Here is a 24790-nt window from a genome sequence, read left to right as displayed (position 1 = left end):
TATTCAGCAATGATCTTTTACATAAAATAGTTCTTAACATAGTTTCAGAGGGTAGCTGTTGTTAGAGTGCAGCAGAACAGTCCAGTAGCACCTTTGAGATCAACAAGATTTTGGGGGTACAAACTGACAAAGGGAGCTTTGGCTATCACAAAAATCTTGTCTGTCTCTAAGGTGCTACAGGACTCGAATGTAGCTGTTTCTCAACATAGAAAACTCTATATTGGGGAAATGTTTTCACTTTCTCCCTGATAAGCAAAGGTTTTTTAAGATTCTGTAGCATCGTGACTTTACTCATCGGACGCCTGTATTCTGAAGTCATGCAGCCCCATCCACCACTTGTAATCTGGCAGCCATCTCCTGTTTATGTGAACTAGACAAAGTCTGATCCAGTTTTTAACAGACATTTTCCCTGCCTAACTGTTTTTGGGCCATTTGAACTCAATAGGATTGCACAGAAACAAGCAAGGACTATCAAGTGCAATTGGTCTGAAAACAGCCACTTCCCTCCCAAGGATTTTGAAGGCTTTAAGTACTAAGTGCACTTCTGTTGAGAAACAGAATGGCAGCATCATTCGTTCTTTATGTCTTGCTAATGTCTTAGTAATGACAAAGGCACTTTTTTAAACAACCAGCCTTGGCATTTCATGTACTTTCAGTGGGAATGTGATGCTTAAGTACTTTGGGAACTTTTCAAAACCTGAGGTATAATTATTATTTTGACAATATCCCTTTAAAACTACTAACTCCAGGAAAGTCTACTTAGCAAGAAAGAGATTCCAAAGTAAATGGACCTTTAAACTTGGCACTTTTGTGAGTTCTCTTATTCTGCCAAATTTCATTTGCAACTTACCAGCAGACCTCCAGTTATTAAGTCTTTTCCATTATACTCCCCACAGATTATTTTATTTTATTTTACAAGATATTTGTAGGTCACTGACACCTTCTGTCATCAACCCAGGAGAGGAATTAAGGGAACACAAGGATAAATAACTTATCGTTCTAAATCTTAAAACTTTCCAGCCAACCAGTTTTTCCTGTGAAGCCCCTAATCCGTTCCCATGTGAAGAGTTTTGACACATCAAAAGTTGGTATTCATAGCCACAGTGTGCTGTGTTGACTTCTTTAGCCCAGTTAACTGACAAATGTCTGGAAATTTCCCCTATGGCATTTGAAGATCTGGGGTGACCTTAAGCTGCAAATGGAGAACTTTTGATTAAAAATAATGAAGGGAAAGTTTCTCACAAGTCTCCAGAGGATGTTCTGCATACTGATGCATGCTTTTTATTACCGTTTACATCACTATGTAGTCTAGAGAGTTGCTGTGTCGTTACTGAAATGTTTGTTGTGGCGGGAGTTCACTCCGGAGGGAGAGAGAATTGGGAAATTTGGCTGCGAGGGGATATCAATTGCTTCATGCAATGAAGTTCATGTGAAACTGGCCAAAGCATCAGCAAATATATTGAAGTCACATAAGCTGCAGGAGAAAATAAGGCTTGACTGGCATAAGACCACAGTTTTGGAGATGTACATTTTTTAACCTTCTGATGCATCATTTTCCCATTCATCCCAGAACTTGGAAGCAAATGGGAAAATCTGGGGATAATTGCAGAGAACTATAATATATTAATCTGTGTGAAGAGTGATGGAAGGTATGCAGAGTTGTATGAATGGTATCTGTTCCTGCATATATTCGCAAATGTATAAGTAAGTTGTGCACATGAATGTTGAATGTCAGACCTCGGAATTGCAACCTGGCTCCTGCCAGTTTGAAGGAACTGTTTGTTGCGCACCTGACTATGTGTACCTGACTATGAGTTATTTGACTATCTAACCATCACTTTAAAAGATGTTTACTTTACCAGTGCCCACTTTTGCCCCGACTAGCTACTTTGGATGAGGCAAATGTCACATGGGAGAAAAGTTAACCAACTCTTGATTAGTAATGTGGCCTCTGTCCATATTAGTTCTCCCTGGTTGCTTTGTAATGTACAAATTGCAGGGATAAAATTCTACAGAGAATCCCAGAATCACATGCTGTGAGCTTTTGATCATCATTCTTGTGCGCTCTCGTGGACAAGAGACTAGGCTTCAGCAGAGCACTATGGGGCCCTCCTACCAGCTATTCCAAGTGCCAACAACATTTTCATTCCAACAGGGCAGATGCAGTTTGGGGTGGGGTGGGGGATAAATCACAGGGATGATATAACAATATCTACCTAAAACTATAGTTCTGTGTTTTTCAGAAGATAACACAGAACATAGTTTTTCAGAAGTTAACACAGAACATAGACCACCTAATTACTTAACTGGACACAGGGTTACCTGGTCCCCCTGGCCACCAGAGGGGGATGAGGGGGTAGGGTTGCCACATCCAGGTGGGTAACTTCTGAAGATTTTGGGATGGATCCTGGCCAGGGCACAGTCCTCAGTGGGGTACAATGCCATTCAGTCCACCCTCCAAAGCATCCATTTTCTCCCAGGGAACTGGTCTCTGCAGTATGGAGATGAGCTGTAATTCTGGGGGATCTCCAGGTCCCACCTGAAGGCTGGCACTCCTAACTGGACACCAACAATCTGAATTAAGCTCTTTTAGATTTAAATCTGATACTAAACCATTGAATCAAAGTAGTGAAATGGATGAAAATACCAATCATGACTATGAATGGGCCCAGTTTACTTTCAAAGTTATATACTCCCCAGAACTTGCTTGAGAAATAAATCAAGATCTGTATCTATTTTTTATCAGTAAGAATACACACATGTTGGCAGCCTGCAGATTGTTGGATGAAAATATTCCTTCACATGCAAAGAAAAGATATTATTGACGACTCTGGAATAGCATAACATCTGTCTTTCTTTGGACAATTGCCAAGGATGCAGAGATGGGTAGCAATCTCTCTCCTTAATGTACACTAGAGATAAATATTTCCAAGGATCTAAATGGCCAGTTGCTTGATGAGTTGGTAAATGAATTCTCCAAAGATACACAAATTCCTCTTAGGAAGAGTCCAGTCTATCCTCTGTGTTAGTGTCTTGCTAACAACCCAGTCGAATTAAACAAAACAGTTGAAACCCATCAGTGTGCTATAAATATATCCACATTACAGGAGAAGAGTTGACTTTAGAAGGATTATAATACGCAAACACACATGTGCATCTGTGTGAGTGTTTTATCTCTTGAAGACATTTTCAAGAGTTTGAATATAGCAGTTCAGGTGCTGACATGAACTATAAGCAGAAAATCAGCTTGAAATATTAGGCCAATAATGTGGATAATATACACCCTGTTGTGGTTCTGGAATCCTTCTAGAAAAATTATGCAGTGCCTACTTTTCATAGATGCACTAAGAATAGACATATCATAGTTTCCCATTCTCTTAATGTTTATTATGTATGGAAATGCACTGAATGTGCACAACAAAGAAAAAGTATTTTTTGAAGTAATTCGTAATCTAAGAGCATTTTGGTTTTATTGCAGGAAAAATTAAAGTGCTAGTTTTCTGGCCAGCTGAGTTATCATGTGTATGCTTTCAAAACAACTGAGAGCCCATTCTTGAAAGCCAGAGTGGCTGGGGACAACATGGCTTTGGTGGTGCTGTGGCACCTCCACAGAGGTTTCGCGGCCACCACAGGACAAAAAAACAAGTAAAAATGGGTGAAAAGCCAAAAATGGGGGGGGGGGAAGCCCCACTGAAAACAGCGATACTGTGCCACCAAAAAAAGTGGTACAGCAATGCTGTTGTGTTAGGGGGTGTTCCCAGCACAAAAGGGGTTAGGAAGCTGCCTAACAGCAGCTCTGCCCCCCGGAATGCCTTCCCCCCACTGGCAGGGGGACTTGCGCTGGGAGAACGCCGGCGGAAGGCTGCGCCAGCATCTGAGGGCTGCGCTGCCACCCCAGTCCAGGGGGCTGGGCTAAGTGGCCCTATGCTGGCATCCATGCCACTTTGCACGGCACAAGTGGCACAGATGCCGGTGTAGGGGTCACACTGCCTCCCAAGGAGTCCCCCCGCCAGGAGTGCATTGTAAGTGTCCTTTTCTTATTTTTCTGAAACTCCTTTTCCTCAGTGTGCTCACAAGGTGATCTCATATTTGACTACTCCATCTGGACGAGGGCTCAGAGATGTGACAGTCATGACAAGGTAACAATATGCCCCAATGTCTCAGTACCACTTAGTTTAATTGTGATTATGGTATGTAAATTCTGTTCTAAATTAACCCTGGTGTTCCTCAGAGGCTTGCTTCTTACTTTCTGATTTTCCAGATGCACATTATGCAGCTTTAATATGTGATTTATACCATGTTATTTACACATACAATGTATGTTATGTATATGCATAATATATATATATAGGATTGAATCCTATGACTACGTTATACTGGCAATGGAGTCTTCCTCTTATGCAGTCAGAACACGCATCTTATACTACAGCAAGTGTTCTTGTACTGACAGAAGGTTTCACCACTAGCAGGACAGAGTATTAGGATCTAATCTATAATATATAATCTACTTTACTGATGTAAAACTAATCTTTACAAATGTATACTTTTATTATCTATATTTTTTACAGTTCCAGACATTGCACTGCACTTCAGTTTGTAGTTACAGTTTCGAACAATAAAGACAATGGGGAATGGAAGAAATATGCTCATAAGGACTTCATTGGTAGTTATCTCCTTGCATATATACTTTGATAATCATATAGAATTATGATCAATTATATACCAGACCATTTGTTTACAAAAATAGCAGATAAATCAAGACAGTATGGAATTGAACTCAACTCTGGAAACCCTTGAAGATGAAGCTAATCACACAAGGTCATAATACAGGTCCTGTTAATCCCACTGTTTAACAGTTCCAATAGCCCTTTCCCCTTGAAGCCTGTTCATGTAGAGAAAAATGAAGTGTTATACCTATGACCTAATAATGCAATCAATCCAGGGGGAAAATGCCACAGAAATTTCCAGTGAATACAAAATGTTAGTTGAAATGAAAATGTCAGAGATACCCATTGTTTTTGCATCTAGTTGTGTGTGTGTGTGTGTGTGTGTGTGTGTGTGTGTGTGCGCGCGCGCGCGCAGGGGGGAACAAGCTAATGAAACACTCTGTTACTTTAGCAAATCAAGTCTAGGTGTTATATGGCTTCTGCGTGTGGCTAATGTATGAAGCCTCGTAGTTTGGTAAAAATAGGAGCAAAGGAAATTAAAAGAAAGGTATAACTCTGCTTAGGATGTTAACGGTTTCAATCATTCCAAATACATTATGGCCATAATCCTAAGGACACTTCCCTGTGAGTAAGGCCTATTGAATAACATGGGACTTACTTCCAAACAGATCTGCTTAGTATTGCTCTCTATATCAGTAAACTTCAAAAATTAGTATTATTACCTGTATTGGCAGCTGACAAGATGTGTTTGAGAGAATAGCAGCTAGTCAAAGATAGTTTAGGGTGTGCATGAATGAAATGAAATTTCCTTCAGTGATGTCTCAAATTAGGCTCATAATTCATGTCAAAACATATTGCTTTAGTTAATTTATTAATTATAAATTTTCTTTTCGTTCTGACAATGATTTCAGTCTGGGAAAGGCAGCCTAGTTATGAACTAAAGTATTAATTACATTTGAGATGACTTTCTCCAAAGAGCTCAGAGTGGGATACATTATTCCCCCCACCTCCATTTTACCCTCACAGCAACTCTTTGAAGTAGGTTGGACTAAGAGGGCCGTTTTAAGAAGATACCAGTATCAGAGAGACTCTGCCCCTGTGGGTCAGCGGAGCTGGAATCAGTGGCACATGTTTTATTTGGTTGTCCCTGGTATAATGAGGCTCATGTCCAGCTCATTTTTCCCCTAATAAAAGGTGTCACAGGGATACCACAAGCAGATTTATTGCAGATGTTGTTATTGGGGGAAAATAAGCAGGTTACATCCACTGCCAGGTTCTCTGCTGTAGCAATAAAAATTCGTCAATCTAAGGGTATTCCTAAAGAGTGTAAGGATTAACCTCAAAAGGGCATCCATCGGTCATGTAATTATGTATTCAGACTATTTAGGACTGAGTTCCCAGAATGAAGGATTATGTTGTACCAGCATATAGTATGTACAGGAGTATATTTGCCCATTGAACTAACCATATGTATTTTTCTGGCAAGGCGGTAATAAAGTGTTTGTTTGTTGTTTGTTTGTTTGTTTGTTTGGACTGAGAGGGAGTAACTAGACCAAGACTGAGTGAATCTGGGGATTTGCAGGATTTGAGTCCAGTAGCACCTTAATGACCAAAAAGATTTCCAGAGTATATGCTTGAGAGTCAAAGTTCCCTTTCGTCACATTTGACAAAGGGAGTTTTGACTTGCAAGGTGCATTTGGACTCAAGGTGCATTTGGACTCAAATCTTGCTCTTCTACTGCAAACCAACATGGCTACCCATCTGAAACTATCTTCTGTGAAGTCCCAGTGGGAAGCTGCACTTTCAAGAAGACAATTTGGTAATTCCATCCTCCACACATCCAAATCACCCTTCCAGGATTCAGTAAGCAGTCAAAGCTTGAACAGACCTATTTTCCTTTCTTCATCTGTGTTTTCTTTTCCATAATCATTCGCTGTTCACATTCTGCTCTTCCTTTTGTTGTTGCTGTTGCAGCTGTATATCTTTTTCTTTTGGTTAATTTATCAAGTCATATTGTTGGCATACCTGGAAAGTCTCCCAAGTGAAACTCCTTCTATGTATAGCTTGGTTTTGCTGCTTTCATGATTGGCACAAATCGTCTGAAGTACAATTATATATAATGATTAACAGTACACATTTGGTCATAACTATATACATTCTTACCCTGACCTGGATGGTGCAGGCAAATGCAATCTCATCAGATCTCAGAAGCTAAGCAGGGTTGGCCCTGGTTAGTACTTAAATGAGAGAACACCAAGGAAGACCAGGGTTGCTATGTGCAGCTAGGCAATGGCAAACCATCTCATGCCTTGAAAACCCTATGGGGTCACCAAAGGTTAGCTGCAACTTGATGACACTTTCCAACACCATATACATTCTCATGTGGACTATCCAAAGATTTATCTGATCTAAAGTTAGTATAAAACTATTATACTGTAGTGCTTAGATTGCCAGACTTGGACTTCTGATCTCCTGTAGGTAGGGTTGCCAACTGCCAGGTAGTAGCAGGAGATCTCCTGCTAATTCAACTGATCTCCAGCCGATAGAGATCAGATCACCTGGAGAAAATGGCCACTTTGGCAATTGAACTCTATGGTATTGAAGTTCCTCCCCTCCCCAAACCCCACCCTCTTCATGCTCTGCCCCCAAAATCTCCTGCCAGTTGCGAAGAGGAACCTGCCAACCCTACCTGTAGGACTTCAAATCCCCACTGACTCATAAAGTACACTTAGTAATCTTGGTCTTTCTCCAAGTGCAGTTCCTCCCAAACTCCCACGCTGTTTGAACAACTGGAATTCAGGGATTTTTTGCATAAAATAATACTAAGTAAATGGCTCCATATAAGTTCAAAGTGCAACTTAACACTCATTTTAACAGCAATGTAACATTCATTTTAAATACTTTTTATTTTTTTAACAGGAGAGGTAAGGAAACAACATTTTATTATTGTGAGCTAATCGGAAAAAAACATTTTTTTTCTTTAAATCATAACCATTTCTGAAACTGATCTGAAAAGAAAAAGGGCCTTTAAGAAAGCAAGCACTTGCTGACATTACATTTTTCTTCTGAGAATTTGCTACAGTATTGTGGAAGAGCCAAATATATTTCTAGTGTTGCCCATTCAGAAGTGTGAGTGGGATGGAATAGACATTTGGAAAAGGAAAAAAACTAGGTTCCTTTTTATTTAAAAAAGATTTAGAACAGCCCTCCTAAGGTAGAAGAGGGTAGATTTCATTTTCTAAATCACTTCCAAGAAGTGAGTCTTTTGGCTTTGGCACCCCATCCGGTTAGTTAGAGTGGAATTTGAGACACGCACAGCTAGAAATATTCACCATTTTCCTTTCATCTGCTAGTGGGTCACTTGCTTCACATGGCTTACACATGTTCTGCTGCCCCAAACAGCTGTCAAAACAAACATCAGCTGGAGTGTTTCGATGCTGAAGACTTTAAGGAAAGGAGCCCCGGAGGCATGTCTAAAGGATTTTCATATTGCATATTATCCTCTTAATCTGATTCCACTTTAAATGACCCGGAACTTGGTGCATGTGAATGAATGGCTGAGCACAATGTATGCCAACTCCAGTATGCCAAAATTTCCTCACCTGTGAGCTAGTTGAATTCCCAACCAAATGATCCTCCTAAGCCATAGTGGCATTCCCTTGCCACTGTTTACAGCAACATCCTATTTCTCACAAGAGAGGCAACACCAAATAGCATTGTTTTGGTGAACCTCCTGCAAAATCTATCCAACACCCAGCTATAGTATCGACATAGAAGATATGGAAGAATTTTTTTATAATTAATTATCAGGAGAATCATTCAAGAAAGCAGATTTGCCTGTCACACACTAGGGACTCATTTTCATCTCACTTTACAGGGTATAGTGACCTGAATGAAATTATTCTTGAATCGCGTCACTCCAAGAAAGATCTGTGGATTTATAGAGTTCATTGCAACCTCCGGCAGGGTTTGCATTCAGAGTGTGTCACATTGTTATGCACACTACTTGAGAGATAACTTTTTGTGGGTCCTTGAAGTCTTGGGGCCAGGGTAAAGAAAATAATGCAAAATAGTACTGATGGTTCCAGTTGGCACTGGTTATGCTAATGCTCAGAGTAGGCATTTTCTATTTCTAACAAGTAATAGCTGCAGTTTCAGGGATTTAAACAACCAGTGAAATAGCATTACTAATGATGACTGGGATCTCTTGTTGGTAGTCTAAAAATGTTATGCTGCTGAGGGTATGCAAGTGCCTTTTGATCTTTGGCACAGCAGGGTTTGCAGGGGAGAAGAAGCTGGTGGAAAATGCCTGTTTAGCACTTCCTTTCCCATTGCTTTCTCCTGTAACCTCCACCTTCCAGGATTTCCAAGAATGTGTTTGCCATGTGAACTTCAAGGGGTGGGCATGGCATGCACAGGCCAAGAGGTGTTTAAGCGTACCCCCCATCATATGGTTACTTTGCAGAAGAGAAGCAGCAGCCAGAGTTCCAGTTCTGTGTTTGCTGTGCCTAATGCAAAGCCTCTGCCAACTTCCCCAACCATGGACTTGTTTAGAAGAATGCATGACCACATGAGGCTGCCTTGTACTGAATCAGACCATTGGTCCATCAAGGTCAATATTGTCTACTCAGACTAGCAGTGGCCTGATCCCCAAATGTATTCATGTAAATCACGTGTTCTACATTCTATTGCACATACTTCACATGTTCTCAGATTCCTGCCTTGAAATTGTAATGTCATCCAGTATATTCCAAACTAGCTGTGACATGATAAATTCTATAGGCAGGAACAAAAGCAATACATGTCTCTGAGCTATAGCTCATTTGTAATTATGTATGAGAGCCAGCATGGTGTAGTGGTTAAGGTGTTAGACAGCTCCAGATCCTCACTCATGCCATTGAAGCTTGCTGGGTGACCTTGGACCAGTCACACACTTTCAGCCCTGATCCTGGCTAGTATTTGGATGGGAGACATGAATCCATAAAGTACCAGGGTCATGACAGAGAGGCAGGCAATGGCAAACCACCTCCAAACATCTCTTGCCTTGAAAACCCCACGAAGTCTCCATAAGTCAACTGTGACTTGACAGCAAATTAAAAAAATGACCTTCCCATGATTGATCTTGACTATACTCCAAACAAGCCACCAGCTGTGCAGATGAAAAACTATTTGAAATACTGTTCATCTTAAATTATGAACAAATCATTGTATGGGGTGGTCAATATTAGGGAAAAAATGTGCATTGTAAGTAAGCTAAGTCCCATTATCAAACATCTTCCTTGTAGGAATGCTCACGATGGGTAGCTGTGTTAGCCTGACACTAGCACTGCAGTAGAAAAGAGTAGGAGTCCAGACTAGCAAAATTTCTGGCAGGGTATGAGCTTTCTGAAGCTTTCAGGGTGTCTGAAGAAGTGAGCTGTGGGTGGCTCATGAAAGCTCATACCCTGCCAGAAATTTTGTTAGCCTTTAAGGTGCTACTGGACTCCTATTCTTTTCTACTTGTAGGAATGCTGTATTTTGGAGGGAAACATGATCAACATTCAGATTTTCTTAGGTCACAATGCCTATGTTCTACTGCCAAATACTTTATTTGATCACCTCAACATTTTCTCGTGATTGAAAACGCAGAGGGCCATATTTATTGTATGGCAGCTGGCTGGGTGATTGTTATGGACATGTTCTCACAATCACTGGCTTTCTCAGAACATGTGTGCCCTTGGATCATCATCATCATCACAGGCTAGCTATGCATTATTGAAAATGAGCTAAGTTTGCATATATGGGTTGTTGTTGCACCTGTGCAGTTGGTAGCATTCGTCGGTTAATGGCATGTTATTATGCTGGTGCAAGCTCAGAACTAATGGGATAGAACTACAGTTCTCAAGGAGGAGTGCAAAAATAACTGATACAAATGAACAGTAAAGGAGCTGGACAGAAGGGGGAAAGGAAACATTTCAAACATTTGAGGGAGAGCCCATGAAGATTTCCCCACCCCCACTCCAGAAGTACTGAAACAACCAAGGAAAATTGATATATTTGTGATAAATGAGTCACAATAAATATTGACTGCAATCCTAAGCAGAATTATTGACGCCAATGGACATAGAAGGAAATAGGATGGCACAGTAGTAATCTTGCCAAAATGGATGAGGCTAACATAAAAACAATCCAACATAAAAGCTAACATAAAAACAATCAAACAATCTCTTACAATCCAAGAAGGATTTAAGTACCTACTTTTACTTTAGAGAGTTTTTAAGCACAAACTTTACAAATAGGGTTGGGGACAGGGGAAGGAGTGTGAGAAAACACATGTGCTGAGCATTTTCAAATGTTAAAAATGTTTTGATTGCTTGACGGCTCTGTTTGTGATTTATAAATAAAGTGTGATTCAAAACAAGTATCCCTGCTTACTGGCAAAAATGGAATAATCCCTAATTTAAATATTCTGGAGGAGGATTCTGGAGATGTGGCATATACATCTCCTAATTAAATAAATAATAGTACTTAATTTTCAGCCATCCTGATTGCCTGACATTTGTGTATGGGCTTGCAATATGCTTAGGGCAAAGGCCCAGATATGCTTAATCCATTTCTGCCAAACCTTCTGTCCTCTTTGTTGCCACTCTTCACCTTGATGAGTTTCTGCTTTTCAAATGTTTGCTTCCTTTACTTCCTGCCCCCCTTTTGAATGCTCTTATTTATCATGTAACATATCAAACAGTTTGTGTGAAAGTTGTATCCACCATAAAGGAGTCTTGCACTGCATTGTCCTCTCTGACCAGTTCACAGTGGAAGTAACTCATTTCATGGTTTCATTACTTTGCCCACAACTTGCTAACCTCCTGCTCTTATTTCAAAGGCTTTTGTAATTCCGAAGGAAAGTATCTTGGAGTTGAGGTTAAAGTTTCTGGTTAGAACTCCCTGAAGGAGGCTCCCTTTATTTTCCTGCCCGCTTCATTTGCATCCTACTCAACACTTTTCCCAGAATTTGATTTCTCATTTTCCAATCAGCCGGTTATTCAATGGATAGTAAATAAGTTATTTACAGATATTTTATGAAGCTGATTCATTCCGTGGCCAGATTGGAACAGCAGATGTATATTATTCATTCTTGCTCACAGTGACAAATCTGTTTGTTCCTATGATTTCACAAAGCTTGGCAAAGTATCAGAGAGCAAGTCTAAATAGTTTTTCCACAGGGAATTTTGAAATAACCTTGATTGTAAAACCTCTGAACTCTGAGCACCTACAAATTAAATACTATTAAAATCACCCAGAGTTCTGCCTTAGTATCTGGTGGAAAGAAGCCTGTGTGTGTGTGTGTATTAGAGGCAGGAGATACATGCTTGCTGTAGTAGTAACTTGTTTATGTTAATTTACCTGCAGAAAAACACAGATATTGCAAGAAACTTGGATTGGATGTAGCAAGCTCTACCTTATATATAACTTTTACTTTTGGAGCTTTTCTAATGGACTATCATGGATGTCTACTTTTTTTGCATATCATAGGAATCAAAATGAAAGCAGTGTGTGAGGTTTGAAGACTTCCAGAAATGATAAGAAGATTGCTTGTCCCTATGTCAATCACCACCTAAAGAGGTAGAATTTATTTCTTGGCAAATATTAAGATATTTAAAATCATGTCCTGGTACTCTCAAAAATGTGTGCTATCTTGAGATTCCATATTTAGATTCCATATTAAGAAGGGTATAACTCTGCCCAGGATTGCCTAGGATTGCCTAGGATTGTTTTAGGCTGCTAATATCTTCTGGTTGCTGTTTTATATTGTTGCATGGCCCAGGACTAGGGTTGCCAAACTCCAGGTGGTAAACCACAAAAAAGAGCACTCCTGTGCTATTACCACACGGTTTGGAAATCAGCACAGCAATAACTGTACAGAGCGAACACACAAGTAACGTGTTTAAACATATATTCAACCAAGGTGCAGTGATATATATAAAACACACATACAACTATGTACACAGATATACAATGTTTTTTCTAATGCAGTCTTTGTGCAAAAAAAATATTTCTATAGTAGCAGAAGTTGTAGAAAATATCTTTAGAAGGTTCAAAAGGTACTTTTTAATATTCTAATCTTTGGAGGAATATTTAAAAGTACCTTGTGGACCTTCTAAAGATATTTTCTACAACTTCTGCTACTATAGAAATATTTTTTGCACAAAGACTGCATTAGAAAAAACATTGTATATCTGTGTACATAGTTGTATGTGTGTTTTATATGTATCACTGAACCTTGGTTGAATATATGTTTAAACACGTTACTTGTGTGTTCGCTCTGTACAGTTATTGCTGTGCTAAACTCCAGGTGGTGGCTGGAGATCTCCTGCTTTACAACTCATATCCAGGTGATAGAGATCAGTTCCCCTGGAGAAAAGGACCGCTTTGGCCTTTGAACTCTATGGCACTGATGTTACTCCCCTCTCCAAACCCTGCTTTCCTCAGGCTCCACCCCTAAAATCTCCAGCTTTTCCCAACCTGGAGCTAGCAACCCTACCCAGGATGGATGGATGGATGGATGGATGGATGGATGGATGGATGGATGGATGGAAGGAAGGAAGGAAGGAAAGAAAGAAAGAAAGAAAGAAAGAAAGAAAGAAAGAAAGAAAGAAAGAAAGAAAGAAAGAAAGAAAGAAAGAAAGAAAGAGAAAAATTCAGAAAAATATATTTTCCCCCAGGACTCCCCCGCCCCCGCATTTCACCAGCACAGAAGTTGTAAAATTTGGAAAACATTTCCTCAGTTGGAATGAGTGAAATGCTTTTCAATATAAGGGTTTACTCACTCAAAATGTGTAGAATGAAGATTACAAAATTATCTGACAGTGTACAGCATTAAACAATGATAATTCTTGTGTATACCATGAGCATATACAACATACTTGAAAATATATGTTCATTGTTAATATGTAACTATGTTCACGATTAATATTCTAACGTGTGGAATGATAATCCATTATTGAGTAATGTAAGTATTTTCATGTTTTAAAGTTTCACTCAGTATCCACATACACTACTAGGCCTGTGATCACTGTGAGATTGTTTCTGTCCACATAATGCATTCTTTCCTCGATTACAAACTCTGTGTTTGTTTTTTTACTTTCAGCTTTTATGTTTCCTCTACATGTGCTGGAAGGCAAAAGTGTGCAACTTTCTCTCTTTAATCTTGGGTGTATTTGCCATTTTGGTTGTAGAAAACTAAGGTATTTATAGCTTTCAATCTCATAAATATGCCAAATAGTACAATTTTATAAGCAAATTAAGTTATAAATGATGCATTTATGTCACTAACACAATAAAATAAGTTTACTGTTGAGAATAAAGTAAGTATTCTATGTATTTCACATCTCTGCGTTTTCATTTCCCCCCCAAAAAAGGTGTTCAACCCCCCCTTCCCGTGGATTCAAATTTCTAGAAATTTTACATCCGTAATTATAATATTAACTAATCTGCCTTGAGAACATTTTAAGCAGAAAGGCAGGGTAAAAGTCTTATAAATAAATGCACAACTTATTGAATATATTCCACTAGACTATCTAAATTTTCCTGGGCTCTTCTTTTATGTCTTGCCATTTTGACATCAGCACTGCCATGAAACAAAGGAACAGAGAAGAACAACACATGATCACATGATCACAGTACCATAGTCTGTATTTCTGACTGAGATGCACATTGCAGAGCTGAAGATGTGCAAATGCTGGAGATGATAGTTTCATGCTCTTCTACAGACAGAGTAACCAAGGATTTGCTAATTCAAGTGACATTATCCTTGGTGCAGCTTTCCACAGGGCTAAATCTGTGGGCTTTGGTAAGATCTGGGATTTCGTCATACAGAAAATGATTTAGGTTTCTATTTTCAGGAATCTAACAGGCCATTCCTTAGGTTGGGGGCCAAATCACCTTAGGAGATGGCATGACCTTTACACTGGCATGGATGCTGGCGTGGGGCCACTTAACACTGGCTTCCTTGGACTGCGGCAGCAGCGTGGTCCTTGTGCTCCTGCCGGTGTTCTCCCAGCACAAGTCCCCACACCAGTGTCCTGGGAGGTATTTTGAGGGGCGGAGCTGCCTTTAGGTGGCTTCCAACCCCTTTCACCCCAAGAACACCTCCTGGGATGCCAGCGGTCCTGCATCACATTTTAAGGTAACACAGGCCTGATTTCCTCTATGGGGAAAAAAAACTTTTTCCTATTTTTATTTTGGAAGAAAGGCTTTTCCCCCCTGCGGCGGCTGGGAAGTCTCTGAGGAGGCTTCTCAGCTGCGCTGTCCCATCCGCTGCAGTTTGCCCCCCCTCCCAGGAATGGGCTGTAACTTTCTTCTACATAAAAAAGATGTACTTGCAGCCCACCCCTCCTGTTTCTTTCAATGAAATGGATTCTTTCCCCACAGTTAACCTCACACAGAGTGTGTGTAGCATTGACCCTGCTTTAGAGACATACAATCCTGAACACATTTATACATGGTTTGCTCCATAGGCAATTATGCCACAGAATGGAGACGTCACTTATGGCAGGAAAAGTCTGTAGACTACCAGAAGAATTCTTGCATAAACGTTACTTCTGCCTAATGCCTTTTTTGTCTGTTGATCTCTTGAGTTTGAAAACATATCCATGAATGTATCTCTTTATTCAGGCCCTTTGATGCATGCCAGAGACTGGCTAATCTTACATTCCAGCAATGAATAGGATCCACACCTGCAGGCTTTGCACTTGGTACAGGCATATCCAATAGGTCTAAGGTGAAGCTAGTTAAAGAAAGGATATCAGACCAGCAGAGGTTGTCTTTGAAAGAGCTGGAGTATTCTTGTAAATGTTTCCACTATGTAAAGGGGCAAGATGCTCAACAGGAAACAGATCTACCGATAAAAATAAAGATGATTTTGAATTTCTGATCCCTACTATTTTTGAACCCAAATCCTCATTTATATCTTGCTTGTTCCTTGAATGGACTGAATGTGTAGTTCTTTTCTTCTTCTTTTCTTCTTCTTCCCGGCATCATGTTTCTGGTTCCATAAAATACATGTATTAGTCAATGGTATTTGTGTATTGGTAGATTAGTATATACATTATATGTATAAATTATATGTATATTGTATATCTAAACACCATATAAAATGTACCTGAAGACCATAAAACATCATACATGATAAAATGTATCTACAAAACTAACAGCAAAAAACCAAGGAACTAGCAGCATTAACAAACGTGTAAACAAAATGAGATAGGGAACTTATGCTCATTTCTAGAGGTAAAGTAAGGGTCCTCCATTTTCCATAATAGGGACAAATCAAATAGTTCATGATGAGAAAAACCTCTACCCTGAGACCCTGGAAATCTGCGGACAGCCAGAGCAGAGAATACTGACGATGTTTAGAGCAATGGGATGACTTAGTGTAAGGCAGCTTCATGTGTACAAATTTTACCTTACCTTCAGTGGATCCTTATTGATATGCCCATTCAGCAGTCCATCAAAGGTTAAGCCTAAATTAGCAGGCATCTTTTTTGTAAAAATGTTAATTAGCTTTGAGAGTGCCTCCATTCCAGTGATTACTTTGGGTTGTTCTAAAAGGGGTTCCATGTTCATTCACTTACAGTGAGGGCAACGGTGATCCAGGAAGTATTGCCTTGACTCCCAACTGGCTGTTTTTGCCCTCAACAATGTTGCTATGATTGTCAGAGATTGTCATGTAACAATTCCCAGGAAGACCCAAAAATTCAAAAAGTGGAGTTGGAACAGCAGCAGAGAAGGAAAATAATGATATTAAGCAGGAATGAAAAAGGGTGGAGGCCTTTTCAGTACCCTTTCCATTCTAAAAAATAAAATGGCTGAACATCTAACATAGCCCTCTGTGAATCCACATGTCTTCATTTTATGTCTCCAAGTCTGACTAGTCAAGGCTGTTAGAAAGCTTTGTCAAAATACCATGTGTCACATGCTGTAGTGTAGGGCTGTCGATTCGGTTCGGCCCGAACTGAAAAACAGCTGAATTTCCCCTGATTCGGCGGTTTTTAGTTCGGGACGAACCAAACTCAAAAATGGCGGGAAACCGGGGGAGCCGAATTCAGCGAGTTTGGGAGTTCATGAATAAATTCGGCAAATTCGGGGCATCAGTAAGCAGCATAACCGTCAGTAAGCAGCATTCTCCTCCCCCGGCCAATCGGTGGCCAAACTGGGTCTTCTTCTGGCCAATCAGTCAGGATTGAGTACTGGAGGAATCAGCTGCTGCGCGGCCGGGCCGGGGAAAGAGAGAGAGTGAGAGAAATCCTCATGGGGGGGTGATTGTGCACATTTTCTCCTTTCCGTGGCTGCAGGGGGTGCATTTTTGGGGGTAGAGACCCCAAACTTTCAGTGGAGCTTCAGACGAGCCTTCTTAAGAGACCCCCCAAGTTTTGTAAACATTGGGTCAGGGGGTCCCGAGATATGGGCTCCAACCCTTTTCCCTCTCCCCTTTTCCATTTCCATGGCTGCAGGGGGTGCTTTTTTGGGGGTGCAGCCCCCAAATTTTCAGCATAGCTTCAGACGAGCCTTCTTAAGAAACCCCCCAAGTTTTGTAAAGATGGGTTCAGTGGGGGCAGAAATATGGGCTCCCCTCTTTTCTCTTTCCGTGGCTGCAGGGGGTGCATTTTTGGGGGTGCAGCCCCCAAACATTCAACATAGCTTCAGACGAGCCTTCGTAAGAGACCCCCCAAGTTTCGTAAACATTGGGTCAGGGGGTCCCGAGATATGGGCTTTCCCCTTTTCCCTATTGGGATGAATGGATCACCCGATACCGTATGCATCTCCAGAGCGGCAAAACCTTCCGCGCTTAAATGGAATCATATTGGATTACCCATTCCTCCCAGCACCTCCTGATGGAACAGAAGACAGTCACAGTAAGACCCCTTTGAGGGCTTTAATCTATAATTTTTCTCCTGTGTGTGTGTGTGGGGGGGAAGCAGAGTCTGTGTGTGTGTGGGGAGGGAGCAGTTTCTGTGGGGGGGGGAGCCAAAGGGGGCTTTCGCCCATTCTGCCTGTGGGGGGTGTGCCCCCTCGAGTCTCTCTCTCCCTGGTTTGAGGGGGGCTTCAGTTGTGTGTCCTCAGGTTTTCCCTCATTCATAAGATTGGTTAGGTCTATTTTGATGCTTGCTCAAAACTGGTTTTCAAATGGTTACTTAAAGAATGCATTTGCCTGGTCCCGGGTCCGATGCAAAAGGGGAAATTCCACCCCCTCCTGCTCATTATGCATAGCTAGCTGCCTCTGTCCCTTTCCATGGTTTGCAAACTCTCAGGTGTCAGGCGTTGCTTTGAATGGTTGCAAAGGTGTTGCTTTGCAGTTGTGGGTGTTGCTTTGCAGTTGTGTTGCTTTGCAGTGTTGCTTTGCAGTTCTGTTGCTTTGCAAACTTCTTAGCACCTGCCCCGCCCTTGCTCTCAGCTGTTTGTCGAGGCTGGGAGCTTTGTGCCTGGGCAGCAAGCTCTGCTCAGAGATGCACATTAAGGGTGGGGGATCCCTTTTGGGGCCCATATCTCAGTCCCCCCGACCCAATCTTTACAAAACTTGGGGGGTCTTGCAAGAAGGGTCCTTTGAAGCTCCGCTGAAAGTTTGGGACCTCTACCCCCAAAAATGCCCCCCCTGGAGCCACGGAAAGGCGCTGTTGTGTTTTTAATGGCTTTATTCGGCCGAATTTGTTTCCCGAACTTTGAATTCACGCCGAATTGCACAGACCTGAAGCGGGGGAGTTCAGACTTTGGCATATCCCGAATCCAGATGGGCCAAATTCGGCCAAATCCGAACTATACCAAAAAAAATTTTTTCAACAGCCCTACTGTAGTGTACTCTTGTGGGTCCGCTGTGATCATAGAATGTAATCATAAAGTACAGTTCTGTCAAATCCTGCGAACGCAAACATACTTGGTTGATTTTTGTCAGTGAAGCCTACCCTTGGTAATATTGACATGTATTGGAATCTACCCAGGGGGATAAATGTCCTGCACATAGCTTGGGTGTCTGCAGGGGGGGGGGGAATCTCCATCCAAGAATTCTTTGCTATGTTGAGACATAGTTGTTTTGAAATTAGTAAGGTTTTTTTGTTTGTTTGCTAACTTATGTGAAGAAAATGTGGCACCATTATGTCTGACTCCTGCACTGATAGCAGCATTAATTGCTTCCTGTGGCAATACCCTATTAAATGAATCATCTGAACCTACTAATTTATGCCAGGTCCCAGAAGGGGAATTGCGAGAACAGTGACATTTTGAGTTCCATCCAAGTTTGGAGTAAAGGTTTGAAACCAGCTCTAGAAACCATGTCAGCCGTTTACAGCTGAGGGCTGATGCAAATGTGTATAATGAGGCAGCACAATGTGAACATGCCATATCATATTTCACAGTTGCTTAAGAGCACCTCCATATGAAAGCTGCCTCCACATTAATAGCCAGGAGAAGACTGGCTAAGGCATGGCTCAAGAGCTGTTGGAGGGACAAAATAATTTTCCTGACTGTGTGATTTAGCTGTGTTGTCTTTGAAATTCCAGAGGTTTCCATAGTTTCTTTAAAGGAAATGATACTAGGGAGGTACAGAGATACCAATCAGAGACTAGCCAAGAGGCAGAAGCCACCCCAAAATGGTATCAAAATAGTTAATTCAACTTGGGAGCATCTATCTGTTTTGAAACAATTGATGCTGGAAGGTAGGGGGTGATGTCTGTCTCATCTATGAGATGAGAATTAAGGGGTATTTTTCACGGTGGATTTTGCTTCGGTTTCGAATCGGAGCAAACAATAAACTGATTTAAATAGCTTTTTCATGGCAGCGCAGATTCTCCCCCCATCCCGACGCATTTTCAATTTTTCACAGGAGAAACAGCGCACTTCTCTGCGCTGCTTACGTCTGCTGCCGCTCATGACTCACCGCTCCAAATCCACCTAATCCCGCCCACTCTTCCCATGATCCTGTGTGTGTGTGTTTTGGGGGGGGCATCCTAAGAGCAGCAAATCCAAGCCAAAACTCCCGTCACCCTTCTGAAGAGAGGCAGCCAGTCTGCTCTGGGTCTCCCTCCAGCCGGTGCGATCCTATGTGTGTGTGTGTTGGGGGGGCATCCTGAGAGCGGCAAATCCAAGCCAAAACTCCCATCACCCTTCTGAAGAGAGGCAGCCAGTCTGCTCTGGGTCTCCCTCCAGCTGGTGCGATCCTATGTGTGTGTGTGTTGGGGGTGGGCATCCTGAGAGCGGCAAATCCAAGCCAAAACCCCCATCACCCTTCTGAAGAGGGGCAGCCAGTCTGCTTTGGGTCTCCCTCCTGCCGGTGCGATGCTGTTAGAATGGCAACTCCCCCAGCCAATCACCGTTCTTGGGGGAGGAGAAAGGAGACGTCCCAGGGAGCGAAGCAAACATTTTTTCATGGGCATCCGAACAACAAAACACTCTTCTACTGGAAAGTACGGCTCAGAAGTGGTTTGGATTGCCTCTCTTTTAACCCGGCTTATTTTGCTCAGTGGGGGAAAACACGGATCTGCAGTGAATAACCAAAATTTGCCTCCGACGCAAATCAGCATCGAAACAGCAGCAAATCTCCATGAAGAATACCCCTAAGAGTCTTGCAGCCATCAGTAGAGTGGTTCTTTCCCAAATGCTGGCCATTTATATTCAGCACCCAGGCTAGGCTTCAATCAAGGCCTAAAAACACCTGAAAGAGTGAACGTATCTACTGTTTCCCATGCCTTTTGAGAAACCTACCTGAGCAACAACGTCTTGGACTTCTGCCTCTGAAGAAGAAGAGTTGGTTTTTATATGCCAACTTTCTCTACCGCTTAAGGAAGAATCAAACCAGCTTACAACCACCTTCCCTTCCCCTCTCCACAACAGACAGACACCCTGTGAGGTAGGTGGGGATGAGAGAATTCAGACAGAACTGTGACTAGCCCAAGGTCACCTAGCTGGCCTTATATGTAGGAGTGGGGAAACCAACCTGGTCTACCAGATTAGCATCTGCCGCCCTTAACCATTGCACCACACTGAACTGATGAATTTAATGGTAACAACTGGCCCACAAGAACAGAAACCAGAGATAGTACTACAAAAACTATTGCAACAAGTTTCTTAAACTAGACACAGTATGCTAGCAAATAAGAACATTACTTGCATAAGAGATCAAACTAATCTCTCTCTAGACCCCCACCCCACATACACACACACCAAGAGTACTTGGGGCATCTGAAAAAAAAATTCCATTTTTTGGTGTGGCTTGAACATTACCCCATCTGTTGCTAAGCAGTTGCATTCCAGTATCAGACTTCTTGCCAATGCAAGCACTGAATGGAGCAGTTTGTATATTCATATTGATTTTTTTCTTCAACAAAATGCAAACGAGGTACCTATAAACCTATCTTAGAGCTTTTGATTGATTTGAACAGGGAAATAAAAATATCCAAGGTGTGATTTCTCTTGTAAAGTATGTTTATTTCCTTGCTGATCGGGTATGGATACACATTTACTCTGGATTCAAAGCATGCTTTGTTCCTCTCGTAAAATCTGGGATGCAGGGAGGGTTTGCTTTATAACTGAACAGGTCAAAAGATAGTGGAAACTGCTGTCCCTTTGGAGAGCAGTCAGCCAGTGGAATGTGCTGGCATCACACAGAGAAGCCAAATGCTATATCTGGAGATATTTCTGACCATCAGTAAGCTTAGAAGTGTGTAACTGTTTAGGATTGCTTTGTAAATAGCTTAAGACTAGGACACTTGAGGGACCACTTCTGCCTATTTGACCCTACCTATGATCTAACATTGGCCACTGGTTCCCTATTCCATGTGCCTATGTTAGCAGACATAAATTGGTTAGTATGTGAGATAGAGCTGTTCCAATGTGGCCCAAAGAGATCCATCAGCTGTCCTTACAGAAACTTTTGAAAAGAAATATAGTTTTCATTTTTATTTATTTTACTTCATTTACACCCTGCCTTTTCTCCTCAGTGGGGGACCCAAAACATCCTACATCAGCCTTGTCTCCTCCATTTTAATCCTCCCAACAACAGTCCTGCAATGTAGGTTAGTCTGAGAGTGCGGGATTAAAAAAAGATCACCCACCAAACTTTCAAGGTATAGGGAGAAATCCTAAACAGGAATACCCAGAAGTAAGAAGTTATTCATTGGGGCTTACTCCCAAGGATATGCTCTTAGGATTGCAGCCAGAGTGGGGATTTGAACATGGAGTCTCCCAGATCCTAATCACATGCTCTAACCAAGCAGTTTTATTCCTTAGGGTCCATTGCTGGCTACTGGTTTTATGAGTGACTGCAATTTTTTAACATAACTCTCTCTGTGTTGCTTTTTAAAGTTTTACATTTTTACATTTTTTTGTTTTGCTCTTATTTTATTGCTGGCTGTTGTTTTAGCTTGTTTTAAACCTGTTTGTATAATGTTTTGATTTCATGCTGTGAGCCAGCTTGTGTGCCATCAGTATGACGGAAAGATTGGATAAATCTTCTAAAACAAAGAAAGTCTCAAAACAACAGTTGAAATGAAAATAAAATCCCAAATGGCTTCAGACAGCTGTTGAGTAATTTGTTATCAGCAAGTGTTATCAGAATAAAATGGTACTGCCAACACCAAGATTGTTGCATCAATAAATGTTCTGCAAAATTTTGTGCATAGTGAAATGTCTTCAGCATTGCTTAATTACTTAATTTTCTAGATCGTCCCCCAATGCAATCTAAGAACAGAGTTTTCTTCAGGGCAATTCAGTATGTTGTGTTCTTGAAAGCTATCCCTCCCTCAGGGTTGTCAACCTCCAGATACTAGCTGGAGATCTCCTGTTATTATAACTGATCTCCAGCCGATAGCGATCAGTTCAACTGGAGAAAATGGCCACTTTGGCAAGTGGACTCTATGGCATTGAAGTCCCTCCCCTCCCCAAACCCTGCCCTCCTCAGGCTCATCCCCCAAAATTTCCAGGTATTTCCCAACCCGGAGCTGGCAACCCTCCCCTAGGGTTACCAGGTCCCTCTTCACCTTTAATGGGATATTTTGGGGGCAGAGCCTGAGGTGGGTGGGGTTTGGGGAGGGGAGGGACTTCAATGCCATAGACTCCAGTGGCCAAAGCGGCCATTTTCTCCAGGTGAACTGATCTCTATCGGCAGGAGATCAGTTGTAATAGCAGGAGATCTGGAGGTTGGCAACCCTCCCCTCCCCCCATGCTCTATGCTGCCTATCCATATACAAAATATATCTAAATAACTACTCATTTTACTTTACCTTTTCTTGCTACATTTGCCAAGTTAATGGCAGCACTTTCCCCCAGTACAAGAAGTTGTTGTTGTTGTTGTTTTTAGAGAAAATAAAGCCAATTCTTCTCCTTAGGCTCCTTATGCTGGAAGAATCTGTCCCTGTTCGCAAAATGGATACATGTATTCTAGTCCCATGGGTTGTCTTCATTACCTTGCTTCTCCAGAATTCATTGTTCATGGTAAGATTAAATATTTTTCTGCAAATTGTGGTTTCAAATGGCATCCCTTTTTGTTGTTGTCCAAAATACCACGTTGTATTTCCATATGTTCAGAAATGGACATAGGGGAATATATATAGTTCAGATTAGGGCTGTCGATTCGGTTCATCTCTAACCGAAAAACAGCCGAATTTCCCCCTATTCGGCGGTTTTCAGTTTGGATGGAACCGAATTTTTTAAAAAGGCAGGAAAACAACAAGCCGAATTTGGCGAGTTCGGGGCGTGCCAAATAAATGTGGCAAATTCAGGGGCTCAGAATCAGCAGCATAACTGTCAGTTAGTAAGCAGCATTCTCCCACAGCCAATCGGTGGCCAAGCTGGATCTTCTTCTGGCCAATCATTCGTGGTTGAGTGCTGCTGCATGACCCAGGGAGAGAGAGTGTCTGTGTGAGAGAGAGATCCCCATGGGGGGTGCGTGTGCACATTCACAGCTTTCCACGGCACCGGGGGGGCATTTTTGGAGGTAAAGGTCTCAAAATTTCAGTGTAGCTTCAGGGGACCCTTCTTGCAAGAACCCCCAAGTTTGGTGACGATCGGGGCAGGGGGTCTCAAGTTATGCGGTCCCCCCATCCACCCCCTTGAATGAATGGGAGCAGGCGATCCTGTGCATCTAGAGAGCAGCAAATCCAAGGCAAAACCTCCCGTGCAAAAATGGAATCGTATTGGATTACTCCTGAGTCCTGACTCCCAGTCCCTGCTCCTGATGGAAGAGAAGAGTCAGAAGACACCCACAGTAAGTCCCATTTTGGGGCTTTTCTCTATAATTTTTGCCTGTGTGTGTGTGGGGAAAGCAGAGTCTATGTGTGTGGGAGGTGGAGCAGTTTCTGTGGATGGGGGGGAAGCCAAAGGAGGCTTTTGCCCATTCTGCCGAGGGGGGGTGCCTGCTCGCCTCTGCAGGAGTGTGTGTTCAGCTTTTAAAGTTTTAAAGTTTAAAGTTGAGTCTGTGTGGTGGCTTGCAAGTCTCTTTCCGCTCGGCACCTAGGCCGCACCTCCTGCTCCTTGGTTTTTTTCCCGTTTGGGGTTGAGCCGAGCCGAACTGGTTTGAGGGGGGGGCTTCGCCCATTCTGCAGAGGGTGTGTGCCCAATCGCCTCTGTGGGAGTATGTGCTGTGTTCTGCTTTTGTTTTTTGCCCCTAGCCTGGGATTGAGTACGACGGTGCGGCTTGTGTGAGTCTCTCACCGGCGCCACTCGGCAACCGCGCCTCCTCCTCCTTGGTTTTTTTTTCCATTTGGGGCCGAGCCGTACTAGTTTGAGAGGGGTTTTTTCGCCCATTCTGCCTGGGAGTCACTCTCTCCCTGGTTTGAGGGGGGGCTTCAGTTGTGTGTCCTCAGGTTTTCCCTCATTCATAAGATCAGTTAGGTCTATTTTGATGCTCGTTCAAAACTGGTTGTCAAATTGTGACTTAAACAATGCATTTGCCCGGTCCCAAGACTCCCGACTCCCGAGTCCGATGCAAAAGGGGAAATTCCACCCCCACCTGCTCCTTATGCATAGCTAGCGAGCCTCTGTCCCTTTCCATGGTTTGCAAACTCCCAAGGTCGCGTCACGTGTTGCTTTGCATGGCTTTGCAAACTCCAGGTCCAAACGGTCTATTTATTTCTATTCATTCCAATGGGGACCCCTTC

At 42.1% G+C, this 24790-nt stretch overlaps 1 protein-coding gene across 1 annotated transcript in view; it reads right to left on the bottom strand.

The window, feature by feature from the left end:
* TRABD2B (TraB domain containing 2B) overlaps positions 1-16265 on the bottom strand; it is a 369519-nt gene extending 353254 nt beyond the window's left edge. The window contains exons 1-2 of the mRNA XM_056844781.1: positions 16116-16265; positions 15357-15506 (exon numbers count right to left, since the gene is read on the bottom strand). Of these exons, the coding sequence (XP_056700759.1) occupies positions 15357-15506; positions 16116-16265 (300 nt within the window). The remainder of the gene's footprint in view (positions 1-15356; positions 15507-16115) is intronic.
* Positions 16266-24790: the final 8525 nt, after the last annotated feature.

This window comes from Euleptes europaea, chromosome 2, assembly GCF_029931775.1.
Source record: "Euleptes europaea isolate rEulEur1 chromosome 2, rEulEur1.hap1, whole genome shotgun sequence".
NCBI lineage: Eukaryota > Metazoa > Chordata > Lepidosauria > Squamata > Sphaerodactylidae > Euleptes > Euleptes europaea.
Note: the sequence above shows the minus strand (reverse complement) of the source record. Positions and strands in the feature narration are given on the sequence as shown.